A 13,166-nucleotide genomic window follows, 5' to 3' on the forward strand; every position below is an offset into this window, starting at 1 on the left:
ATACTTACCACCAACACAATACAGCAACATACCATGAAACATTGCAAAAACATGACAGTACTAAGTCAAAGTAGTGGTAGTCTTACAAACTGAATAAGCCAGCACATCGACCCCTTCCAACTGTAGAGTGTTGCTGCCACGCAAATGTGTCAGTGTACTGCATACAACATGAACTCCATCTGCAAAGGAGACAGCCTTGTGAAGACATGAGGAAGGAACTTGCAAATTAGGAGGAAGACATGGATGCACAAGCACATATCAATACACCATGCAGTGTACAATACAACAACAATACCCACTAGGGATGTCCACACAGTATTGACTACAGACTGCCCACACATCTCATGGGAGCCCAATGTCACTGTGTATGTCACTGTCACTTGGTCACACCCTTTGCAAGCCCATGGAAATGGGAAGCAGGAGGGGTGTGTGAGTCACAAACCCAAGCATCTAACCCAAACTCAGGACAAGCCTGCATGTGCCCAGCCGGAATACAGTGGATGCCCACGGGAGCCACACAAGGCAACACACTGTAAAAAAAAAATTAAAAAAATGGCCATGTGGGGGCCGGGGGGAGGGAGGGGGGTGGGGGCAGGCCACCCAGGAGGTTCGAGGACAGGGTGCACACCAACACCCACCTGCATGGATGTTGCGGAAAAAAAAATACCTCCATGGGCTCATGGCCTGCACGGCTATGCCATTGTGGGAGAACTGCTGTCGCTCTCTTCACCCTCTGCTGCTGCATCAGGAGGTGGTTTCACTATGGGAGGCAGCCCACGCAAAGCCCTGGTATGGTCCTCCATGGCAGCAAGCATGCGGGTCTGGAAGGTCTGATTCTGGAGGATTAAAGTGTGGAGATCCCTGTAACGCTCACCTGACTCCCACGGAGGCGCTGGCCTGGTTCGCGCTGCTGTGACCTCTTCTAAGGTGATGCGCATGGTTCGGAAGACGGACTGGACCGGGCCCCCAAATCTGGCTTGTCTGGCTCGCAGAAGTATCCTTCTGTAGGCGAAAATAGGGGATTAACTGTCTGCGGGGTAATGCAATCAGCCTCCCACTTTCCCCTCTCACCCTCCTCGAAACCCTTCTGTGATTCCTCGTAGCGTCTCACCTTAGGGTCTGGAAGGACGAGCTCTCCATCCTGCTTCTGATGCAAGGGCGCGTTGGTATCCAGTTACTTCACTGGATTTTCGGATTGGTGAGAACCAACCTTGCTTGGCTTCCAGGTAAGTTTTTTGATAAGAGGTTCCCCTTGTGTCCATGCATTAATGTACTAATGCTAGTGTCTTTTTCCCCATAGGGGCCGGGGTACGGAATGCCGGGGAACAGGCACCAACCCGAGATGAGAGGTGAAATCCTTGTAGAAATCAGGTAAGTCTTTAATGAGCGTTTTTTGGTAATGTCTTTTCATTCGCTCATTAACGCTGATGTCCTTTTTTCCCCTTAGGGGGCCGGGGTCCGGAAATGCCAGGATGCGGCGCGGACCCGAAATGAAGAGGGAATGAATCAACAGGTAAGTCTTAACATGGAGATTTAGCTTTCCTTATTCCCTTCTCCCTCTCACCTTTTTGTTCTGGTCTTTTTAAACTAGGCGCTGGGGCGTGACTGCGAATCCGGATGATCGCTGCTGAACATGGAGGCGCCCTGTAAAGGTGAGTGGAAAGCGGCGCTGCAGCGATCGACGCAATGAGCTTTTAAATAAAAGTCTTCCTTTTCAGGATTGTCGGCGAGATGTCTCCGGGATGCGGATTTAGCAGGTAAGGACTTTTCCTTCTTCTGTTCTCTTCTTCTCTTCCTTTGCAGGTGATCCAGGTTTGCGGGCAGGCGTGGCAGAAGTCAGGATGCAGGAGCAGACCCGGTGAGCGTCCAGCTGCTAGATGCAGAACAACGCGAAGCACGTGTGGCTGTTCGGGTGGGGTTTAAATAGCCTTGGAAGAAGTTCCAGGTATGTATCCTTCCTCCAATCAGATATGTATCCTTCCCCGACCACGCCCGGATGGTAAATTAGTCCCACAGGTAAAGTAGTTCCTTTCAGGCCTCAAGAAGGCCGGGATCCTGCAGCATGGTCTGCATCAGGTAAGTGCACCCAAGCACTCCCATAATGAGCCTGGCGCCTATGGCGCCAGGACTGATGTCTTTTATGAGCCTGGCGCCATAGGTGCCAGGACACTGTCCAAAGGGCCCCTATATGGGGTTGCTGGGTCCTTCCCTGGGGACTGGATGTCTGCTTTCGGGGACGCAGGGCTTGAACCGGCTCCCTGGGAGCGGGCATCATGACAGCACTCCCCCCCCCCCCCCCCAAGGCCCCTCCCACTTTTGTGAGACATTACTGTCTGGATTCATCTTCCATTCAGGAAGTACTTTTTGCAAAAGCCATCCTCCATTCGGTCCCAGATTAGATCTAGTTAATTGGTACTCCCACCTCCAAATTATTACTGCTTTGGGAGTCTATCATAAGATGAGGAATACGTGGGAGGACACAATCCATTCAAAGAACAAGTTACTTACTCCTGGTAATGTTCTTTCGATTGGATGTTCTGCCCACGTATTCCTCATCGCCCTTCGCAGCCTACCCTGCCGTACAATTTACGTGTTCTTACACTCTACGCTTTCTGAGAGCCTGCAGTCTTGGGTACGCCTGGTAATTCCTCTTCGGAAGGGAAAAGAAACACATAACTGAAGCTAACGGGTGCTGCATGTGCTATTTATGCTGACGTCGACTGAGGCCCTCAAGGGACATCAACTCGACGGCACTGCATACAGTGCCCTCTGTCGGAAAAAGAAATGTGCAAAGCTGGACAGATATATTATCATAAAATGAGTAATACGTGGGAGGAACATCCAATCGAAAGAACGTTACCAGGGCCAAGTAACTTGTTCTTCTGTGCCTAAACCTTGTGAAATCTGCAAAAACAAGAAATGTGCGCAGGCACATCATGCACTCAATGGAGATTTGGGGGTTTACGGCAGGCCATTTGGCACCCAGAATCCAATTTTTACTGTGAAAAAAGCAGCAGGGAAATGTTAGTTGTAATTTGCTGATTGCACTATGTTGGCAGCATTTCGCTTACCCCTAGTGATGACTGGTTCGAGAGGGGATTCGTTTTGGCACCTGTAATTCATGAATATACACATTCACTCACGCATACTCAATTCTACCACCTTCCATTTGACTCCCAAGTGAAAGGAAGTTGGCTATTAAGGTGGATTTCGCCACAGTCCCCACTGTTTTAATTAGCCATACATTTGTAAACACTGCTTCCTATTTCCAAAATGTTCGCACAGATAACAGGCAACATGTTTACATTCCTGCAAATTTGTTATACTTTTAATGTTTTTTTTCGTATTTATGGGTGTTTTGTTTTTCATTCACTATTGGTGTTTATCTTCTTTAAAAAGGCGTATCTTGTAATACGACCTGCTGCTTTAATTCCACCATATGGTAAGCTTGGAGGATGAAATTGAAACGCATCAGGAACCTAGCTGCGTCTGAGGGATAGCATTGATTGAACTGCTAAGGTTGTACCGAGAGGAAAGAACTTGACGCTGAAACATTTTCATACCAAGTCTACCTAGCAGATCACCCATGTCCTAACACCCCATATTTTGTTTTGTCTAAAACCCTGTTTAATGATCTGGAACTTCACTCAAGTTTCTTATTTTTCTTGCTTATTGCTCAGTTTCCTCAAATTTGATTGTTGATGTCTTAAGTAATCATGAAGCATAGTGTGTTCCGATGAAGAGGTGCATTTAATGATGCCACATGGCAACGATCGTAAGATGCTAAATGTTTTATGGGATCAAACTTGCTCTTAAAGGGGAGAAACATAAATTGATAAAAATGTGTGCTCTTGACTGCTGACAGAGGTCAAAACACATATAACGAGATACCTGCTCGACTCATTGCTATCGGGAGCAGTGAGTCAAGTATCTTCAGCTCAAGAGTGGTAGAAGAATGTTGGAATATCACTGGATCGAACAATCATTTGTGTCTCACCGTTAAAGGGGGTTTGACAGTTTATTTCCTCACCTTTAGCATTCACAATGTCCCCAGTGACATGGAATCATCTGGTAACCTTACACTACAAAGGTCCAAATCCATGCACGGCAGACTCAGCGATTTGTCCATTTCGAGGTTGTTGTTAAATTGAGTACCATTAAGTTGGGGAACAATAGCAGCTAATATTACAACTCTTTGCTGGGATGATAGCTCAGGGGCAACACACTCCTTTCGGAAACAATACGATGCATACAACATTGGTTCGCACCCGGTCCTTAATTTAGAAGCTGATGAAGTCTGGCATTAAGTACAATATAAATGATTAATAAAATAAAAATAGAAAAGGGAAGAATCTGACATGATAAACGATATACAAACCGGTCATTATTGTGGTAATGATATATTCCTCTGGAATGTAGACTTATGTCATAGTTCACCTTATAAACATTTTCCCTATTAGATCTGTGAATGCAAGACTTGTTTTTCCATGTTTATTTGCTCGACTGGAAAATAAGCGCTGCATTCTGTGCTCAACTGGGCATAGCTTAGTACATTATCAGTTATGATAGCTGCCACATATAAAAGCGGTGTTCTGCAATCTTATACAAACCCAGAGTAATGTGCTTTTGTTTAGATTTCCTTTCTTTTGAGACATGCATTTTATAAACAGCAGTCAAGTAAGGGGGACTTTTCATTTATACTGTCTGAGATGTCTCTGATGTTATATGCTATATTAACATATGTGCCAATTCTATGCAAATAACAAGACATGGAGAGGATTTCAGATCACAGTGGTTTCAAATCACCCTGCAATAGGATGCATTTTCCAAACGGGGTAAAGTTGTAACCGAATGTGGTCTTGAATTTGCATGATTTCTTGCAGATGAATTCCATGGACTCCACGCTAAACTTACCATGCTTTATTAATGATCTCTTGCACTGTACCTTTGGTCAACACTTACTTTATGAATGTGTACCCAAATTCTGAGAAGAGAATATGTTATCTTGGCGAATCTATTGAAATTCAGTGATGTAATGTTGTTGTTTCTTTTCTGTGCCGCTTAAAGGAGCGATACACCTATCGACAGAGACCACCCCGGCAGCAGCGAGACATTGTGTCAGACCTTAAGTCCAGAAATTGATCCTCTACATACAACCCAGAATCCGGGACAAATCAAGCCAGAAAAAAATGAGGTACCATGTTACACTTCGTAACATTGATTGCATAATTTGACATGGTTTTCATCATACCCTGTAGCTTACCACACATCCCTCCCTCTGCAGTAGTTAGTCTGCGTTACACCAGATAAATACTTTTTAAGGTTCTAGTATGTTACTGTAAGCACATAGAACCCCCAACCTCTTTAAACAATAGTCGGATTTGTTTCCGTTAGCAAATATAGTAATTTGCCTAGTTTCTCATAATCTTAAAAGTAACCTTCATTTCTACATTTGCAAAGTGTTCTAAAATGTTAATCAATGATCATTGTGTACTCACAAGAGAGCTCCTTTGTTCGAATGAGATTAATGTGTGCGTCTTGTTGCACGTTACATTTTTTTTAATGAAAAAGGATTCAAGCCCAAACTTCAAAATTAATTGCTATTTACAGTTTTGCAATTCTTAATTGCACTACCTATTTTTATTAAAGCTTAGTAAAGCAGAACATCTCCTGCACCATTTTTCAGTCACTTTAAAGGCAATGTATTTCAACACATTCATTTGTTTTGCTGATATCTTTGAAATAACCCTTTCATCTTTTAAGCTTTCATCTCAAGTGCATTGGCACATCCATAATTGCAAAAAACCTTTTTTGGTCATTTATATCCAATAAAGAAATGTAACTTATTCCATTTGCTTTTACAACAAAGCTCTTTTACAAATAACAGTTAAAATCCTAGTGCCATTTGTTCCTGCTGCATCAAAAACCAATAAGCTGCTTCAATAACAACTACCTAATTAAAACATTGTGGTGTGTTCAATTCACCCCACAAGTAAAAACACGGCAGATTTTTCTTTTTAGGTTTCCAATTTAAAAAGCCATCAATCTGCATCCAATGGCAAGCAATGTCCAATAGGTAAATGCTCCCTGGAAAAGCCAATACATTGTACTAAACATGCATCTGCTGACTAAGGTCAAACTATTCCATTTAAAGACAAACTGCAGCACACAACATCCGGTCTAAATCTAAATCTTCGGCGGCAGGCCTGGTTGCGCTGTACCGATTTTCGACCTGAGGTTCAGCACAAGGTGGTGGACATTCCTTGCGAGGGGGAGCAGCTCTTTGCGGAGAAAATTGACGAGGCTGTGAAGAAAATGAAGGAGGACTCTTATACGGCATAGTCCGTGGCGACGCTGTAGGGTAGGCGTTTGTTTCATCCCTTTCGCTTGTTTCGGGGAGCCTCGGGGAACGCCAGATTTGCGGGATATCTTGACAAAGGCTACGGTCGCTCCAGCTATTCCTCCCAGGGGTTTCAACGATCTTTCCAGTTTTTCCAGTCTGCTCAGAGGAACAAGGACTATCAAGGTCAGAGAAAGAGGAGTTCCTCCTCTGCAGATACTCGAGGCTAGCAATCTAAGCCTCAACAATGGCTGCCAAATGGGCAGTCAACTGGGAGGGAGAGTGGCGCTTCATGTCGACAAGTGGCGTTTGATTACGACTGACCGATGGGTGCTGAATGCAGTCCAAAACGGCCACTTGTTGGTGTTCCAGCGTCCACAACTCCCTATTCCACCAGTGAAATTCTCATAGCTGCATCTACAGGTCATGCGGCAGGAAGGGCGACTACTGCTGCAGAAGGGTGCGATAGAAAAGGTCCTGGTGTCCGAGAGAGGGGAAGGAACCTACTCTCGGTTTTTTGTCATCAAAAAAACAAATGGAAAATGGTGCCCCTCTCTGGATGTACGGCCACTGAACAGAAATATGAAATGCCAAAATTCAGGATGCTAACGTTGCAAGACGTCATACGCACGGTCCAGCCGGGGGAACTTTTGGCATCGTTGGATCTCGAAGATGCTTATTTCCACATCCCGATGCACCCCTGTTAGGCAGAAACCTGTGCAGTTCCCTCTGGGACCACTGCAAAAGATTTAAGACTACAGGTGTTTGGCAGTAAACCCACTTGGTAGCAGTCTGTACCACACAGATTCACTTGGTAGCTGTGGCTGAGCAGTCAGACTTCCCTCAAGAAGAGTTAGGCAGTATACAGAGTATTCACAATAGGTCAAAAGAACACAGTAGAACAAGTAAACACTGACCAGGGCTTGGTGTAAAAGAGATATCATTATTTATTTAAAACCACATCTAGAAAATCACACAGGCACTAATAGTAAGCAATTAAAAAACACGGTCACTAAAAGATACACACTGCCTTAGAAGAATATTAGACAAGTCTTAAGTAAAGCCCCACTTATTTTCAGACAGCGGTGAGCGCTTAACGCAGATGGCACTCTAATAATTCGTTTTAAAAGGGAGAGAAAAGCAGAGAATAAATTTAAACAGATCCCAACACTTTTACAAGAACACAACAAGAGAGGAAGGCAAAGTAAAACCGTGGGTTTTAGAGTTCAGTAGGCCGGATCCACTTTAAGGGGATCAAAACGAAATGTGCCCAAGGTCACACGGTTGCAGTGCACGAAAGTCTTGAAAAGGTTCAAAAAGAGTTGGACCAAAGAAAGGGACCAGTTAGAAGGTCAAGGCGGCCAGCCCAGTCCAGAAGGTTAAGGGGTTATTATTACCTTGTAGCAATCTTTAGAAAGGGAGGCCTGGCGGACACAGTACCTTAAAGTGGTGAGAATACTCCAGCGGGGGCAGTTGTTCCTGGCAGCGGATGCAAGTCGGTGCTTCGTCCGGGGGAAGAGAGAATCTCGTCGGGGAGGAAGACAGGAGTCTGTTGCACTGCCAGGGAAGAAGCCAGCCGCAGAGTTCTCAGGTAAAAGGAGCAGTCCTTTTATTCGCGGTCCAGTGGTAAGTGGCTATCCGGTTGCCGGGGTGTTTGGCACGGGCAATTCGACCACAAGCCGGTCTGGGGTGCGAAGAGAAGGTAAACTGGTTGTGCCCACCAGTCAGGGGAAGAAGCCTCTCCAGCCGGGAGATCTTCTCTGTCGCCGGGAAGTGGCGAGTCGGTTCCGCAGGGCTGCAGCGGGGGTGTCGTCGTGGCAGGTCGGCTCAGCTTCTCCCTCGTCGGATTCTCAGGTCCTGTGGCGACATCTGAAGTTCCAATCCCCAAAGCCCTGCTTTTATGCAGCACACCTCCATTCACTCAGCCTAGCTGTCAATCAAACATGCTAAGTGGTGAGCTAGCCGGCTCACCACTTGGGCCAATCACACAAGAGTGCGACTTGAGTTACCAAGGTAACTCAGTCCAGGGTGCCTAAACCCCCTCCCACACCCCTGTGGTACCCAGACAGAGTGGCACCACTTTTGGAGGCTTCTGTGGAGAAGCCCGCCAAAAAGTGGAACAAAGGGCTCGACTTGGGTTGGAGTCACAGAAGAGAACACAAACGCCAATTTAGAATCGAATCCTGGCAAAAAATACCAACCGGCGAATTAATATTAAATAATTAAACCGGCGGTATGTTCGAGGCTATGAGAATTAAATAATTAAAGTTGGTAGCCTCGAACAATGGGAAAATCCCATAGGGATATATTCGTGGTCGAATATAAAAAGTAGTTTCCATTGCCACCAGCCAAAACTCGATCAGGGGGGACGGAGACGTGCCCCCTCGACTAACAGACCCCGGGGCAATCAAATTGCCCCGACCAGTACGTTCACAATATGATGGTTTGTACTGGTTTCTGTTAATAATTTGGGACTAGTAAAGCCAATGGTGACTTTACATGCCCTGGGAGACAGTAGTCCGTCCCAGGGTATGGAGTGTATGGTGGGGTGTAATTATGACACCCCTGTGTCACTGCACGGAGGGTGCTGTGTAACACCCATAGGAAAAACACATGAGACCCTATGGAGTAAAGGACCCCACAGCCCATAAAACACATTAACAGTCAAAGGAACACCATAAATCATGTCCAAGAGTGGGAGAAAAAGAGTCTTGCTCTTGGCAGGAGAAAAAAACAAACTCCAGAAATCCAGCAAAGCTGCTGGGGGACTCACTAGGTTAGGAAATTCAGCCTAAAGAGAGAATTCTCCCTAACAACCCCAAACATCGCAATTATCTACGGTTCGTAGTCGGCGACGAGCACTACCAGTTCCGGGTGCTACCCTTTGACCTCAAGTCGACGCCCAGAATTTTCACCAAGTGCCAGGCACCGGTGGCAGCTTACCTCTGCAGGGAAGGACATCATGTGGATCCATACCTGGACGACTGGTTTGTTCATGGGAACGACTCATCACGAATGGCAGCGTCTCTCCAAGCAGCAATGCTCTTGTTGCAACAGCTGGGCTTTGCGGTCAACTTTGCCAAGTCTTGTCTGACACCGTCCAGGGACTTGGTTTTTCTAGGGACACATTTCTATACACAGCTCAACCTGGTGAAGCAATCGGACAAAAGAATAGACCACTGTTGTCGATGGCGGGCTCCTTTGGTCCTGGAAAATAGGTCACAGTCCGCATCTACATGTCTCTTCTAGGAACCATGGTATCCTGCATCCCGCTCATCCCCGATTGTCGGCTTTTCATGCGGCCAGTGTAGGAGTTTCTCGTCTCCAGATGGTCACAGAGCCTCGTTCCTCGTCTGACAAAATTCTCATTTCTCAACATAGCAAGGAGTATGCCTCTGTTGGAACCAGGCTTTCACTCAACGATCGTGGCACACTTCTCACAAGGGTTGGTGGGCGCCCCTCGGCCAGTTTCAAGTCGAATGCCTGTGGACCCTCGAGGATGCTTCACTGCACATCAACATTCTGGAGTTGAGAGCGGGACAATGGGCTCTGAAGTCTTTTCTGCCCCTCATTCAGGGCTCTGTGGTGCGGATTCTGACAGACAACACCACCACAATGTTCTATCTGCGCAAACAAGGAGGCACGCATTCACAGCCCCTGTCCCGGGAGGCTCAGGTGGTCTGGCATTGGGCCATCGCTCACAGGGTTCACCTTGTGGCTTACTATTTGCCAGGGGTCCAAAACATTCAGGCGGATGCTCTCAGCCGAGAGATCGCTCAGGTGCACGAATGGCGGCTGAAGAACGCTCAGGTGGCGAGGATATTCAAGAAATGGGGGACCCCCCCTGGATTTATTTGCCAACCCCGAAAACAAGCAGTGCCGCCTATCCGCCAGCAGGGTGGCTCATCAACTGGACGCAAAGGGGGGCGCGTTCTTGTTCCTGTGGATGGGCCTGTTTGCGTACACCTTCCCTCCGTTTCCCCTGATCTGGAGGACGAAAGAGATGGTGCGCACGGTTCCGTGCAGGGTGATCCTGGTGGCTCCGTTCTGGTCCAGACAAACCTGGTTTTCAGACCCTTTTCCCCTAGCATTGGACGACCCTCTTTGTCTGAGGTCAGGACGGCGGAAAAGTGTGGCATCACGACCCAAGATCCCTCAGCATTGCGGCATGGCTCCTGACCACTCCGAATTCGGACACTTAAAGATTCCACTGGACTGTTGCTGCATCTTGGCCGCCGCAAGAGCACCCTCTACTAACGTGTTTTACTGTCGAAAGTGGAGAAGGTTCTGTGTCTAGTGCTCGAAGCAGCCAAATGTACAAGTATTACAGGTTTCGCCGCGGCAACTCCCGCCGTATCTTCTGGTGTTGGCGAAGGAGGGTCTGGTGTTGTCATCGATCAAGGTCCACCTGGCTGCCATCTGCAGATTCACAAGGCAGCGCAATGCTACACCTGTTCATTGACAGATTGATTAAGCATTTCCTCAAAGGCCTTTTCTGAACATCCCTGTCCCCCCCCACAGAAAAAATTTGCTCCGGTCTGGAGTCTCAATATGGTACAGTCGGGCCACATGAAACCACTGCCTGAGCCGATGTTCACGGCGGCGGTGAAGTTTCTCACATGGAAGGTCACTTTTCTAGTAGCCATCACGTCTGCCAGGCGATTTTCTGAACTTCAGGCTCTGGTCATCGACACGCTATATCTGCGTTTCATGAGGCACAAGGTTCTCCTGTCTACGAATCCTCATTTTATTCCTAAAATTACGTCGAAGTTTCACAAGAACAGTACGATAGCCTTGCCCACCTTTTTTCCAAAGGCTACCAGTTCTGCAGAGAGAGCGCATTCCTTGGATGTCAAGAGGGCATACAATTTTTACCTGGACAGGACTCATTGCTTCAGGACTTCGAAGCAACTCTTTGTCGCTTTCGGCCCTTCCAACAGGGATAAGGCGATTTCGAAGCAGGGTCTTTCCTGTTGGGTGTCATCTACAATTTCCTTCTGCCACGGCAAAGCTGCCAAGCCTCTGCAGTCCACGCCGAGGGCCCATTCTACGAGGTCTGCGGCGCTGTGGGCGGGCATTCCACTCAATGACATTTGCCAGGCAGCGACATGGGCGATGCTGCATATCTTCACCAGAAATTACTGTCTTGGTCAGCAACATGCAGAGGATGTGCAGGTGGGGCGTGCGGTCCTCCAGCGCCTGTTCCAATAATGTAGGCCCCGCAGCTTCAGGTTTTTTTTTGGTTTTTGGCCTTACTAATGTGTTTGGTCTATTGTTGGTGCAGGGGTATTGTTTGCCTGTTATACACCTCCAGGTTCTTGTACTGCGATCTAGTCTATTCACAGCATATGAATCCATGAAAGATCCAATGCTGGAGAAGGGGGTAGTTTCTTACTTGTAACTTCATTTCTCCAGCATTGGTATCTTTCATGGATTTACATGTGCCCCCCAACCAACCACTTTAGGCAAACATATTTTTCGGGTTTCCTCCAGTTGTGAGGTTAAAATCTGAAGCAAAACCGTGGGGGCGGGACTATTTATACTGGACGCCCTATTGGTGCACCCTAAAGCACCCAAACGGACGTCGATGGGACACTCAGTGTCTGAGTTTTCCATTGGAAAACCAACATATTAAGGTTACCGAGGTTTCCCAGTCTGACAACGGGAAATATTCACAGCATGTGAATCCATGAAAGACATCAACGTTGAGAAAATGGAGTTACAGGTAAGAAACTACTCCCTTCCATAGTATAAGCTCAAGGTCTTTGATAACAGCTTAGGGAGCGGAGGCTTCAATTTACAACAAACTGTATACAGGCTTGCTAAATCATAGAATGGAACATTTTCACATTTTACATTGCATTCAGATCTTTATCACTTTAAATTGACATTTATCTTTACATGTATATTTGTGTTTGCACTGAATATCAAGGCAATGCATTTTCATGTGGTTCCTTTATATAAATGGCTATGTCAGGCTGTGAACTTAAGCAGATTTTTTAAATCACTTTATCACTTTTATAAATGTCAATTTATATTAAAACAAAAGTGGGGGCACTGCATGCTTGTTTTCATGCCAACATTTGTCACGTTTTACAAACATAACATACACGTTAACTTGTGAGCCAGTGATGCATCTAATGCCGGGGGTTTCAGTAAACAAGAATGTCTAACATAGCACATTCATCCCATTGAACCCAATAGGAAAATGCTATCTTGCGTTCGTAAAAAGAAATCCATCTAATTTACGTTTGGTAGGCATGGTGGTAATCTGCATATTTTTCTATCCCTTATCTGGATGTGGGCCGCAGTGCTAGCCTAACAGTATACTTGAATGGGATTCAGTTCCTTGACAATTGCTTAAAGTAGGGTGCCGTCCTTCCCCACTATTTGTCTTCTCACCTGCATCCCTTTTAAAAACAAGCTGCACAGCAATCAGAATTTTCCATGAGAGCTTGCTGGAAAGTCTTGATTCTATTAAAGACAAGGAGGCAAGCATTATGCTTTTCTTTCTTTATTTTAACTCGTCGAGCATTGAACATTTAATCACAGAAATAACATTCAACAACAATGATTCCCATAAAAATAGGCAGACAAAATGTAGTCCTTCTTTTAACATGTAATCAGGACAACCAATTGGGGTCTTCCCCCTGTTAAACCCTCTTAACTCTTTCTTTGATGCAAATCTGCTTGCTTTCCCTCGCTAGTTGTGCCTCTCGTTCCTCCGGCCTGGGACTGCTTGTTCGTTGGACACTTCTTACCCTAGGGCAGCTTCCCATCAATCCCTGAATGAAACAACAATCGTGTTATGTACTCCCTTGGGTAG

At 46.2% G+C, this 13,166-nt stretch overlaps 1 protein-coding gene across 4 annotated transcripts in view; it reads left to right on the forward strand.

Annotated features, from left to right (window-relative positions):
- The window catches only part of WDR47 (WD repeat domain 47), a 1,275,124-nt gene that overhangs the window by 578,418 nt on the left and 683,540 nt on the right, over nt 1-13,166 (forward strand). For all 4 annotated transcript variants that reach the window (XM_069641848.1, XM_069641845.1, XM_069641847.1 and 1 more), the window contains exon 6: nt 5,068-5,194. In XM_069641848.1, coding sequence (XP_069497949.1) covers nt 5,068-5,194 — 127 coding nt within the window. The remainder of the gene's footprint in view (nt 1-5,067; nt 5,195-13,166) is intronic.

This window comes from Ambystoma mexicanum, chromosome 1q (genome assembly GCF_040938575.1).
Source record: "Ambystoma mexicanum isolate Mex_15411 chromosome 1q, UKY_AmexF1_1, whole genome shotgun sequence".
Lineage (NCBI taxonomy): Eukaryota > Metazoa > Chordata > Amphibia > Caudata > Ambystomatidae > Ambystoma > Ambystoma mexicanum.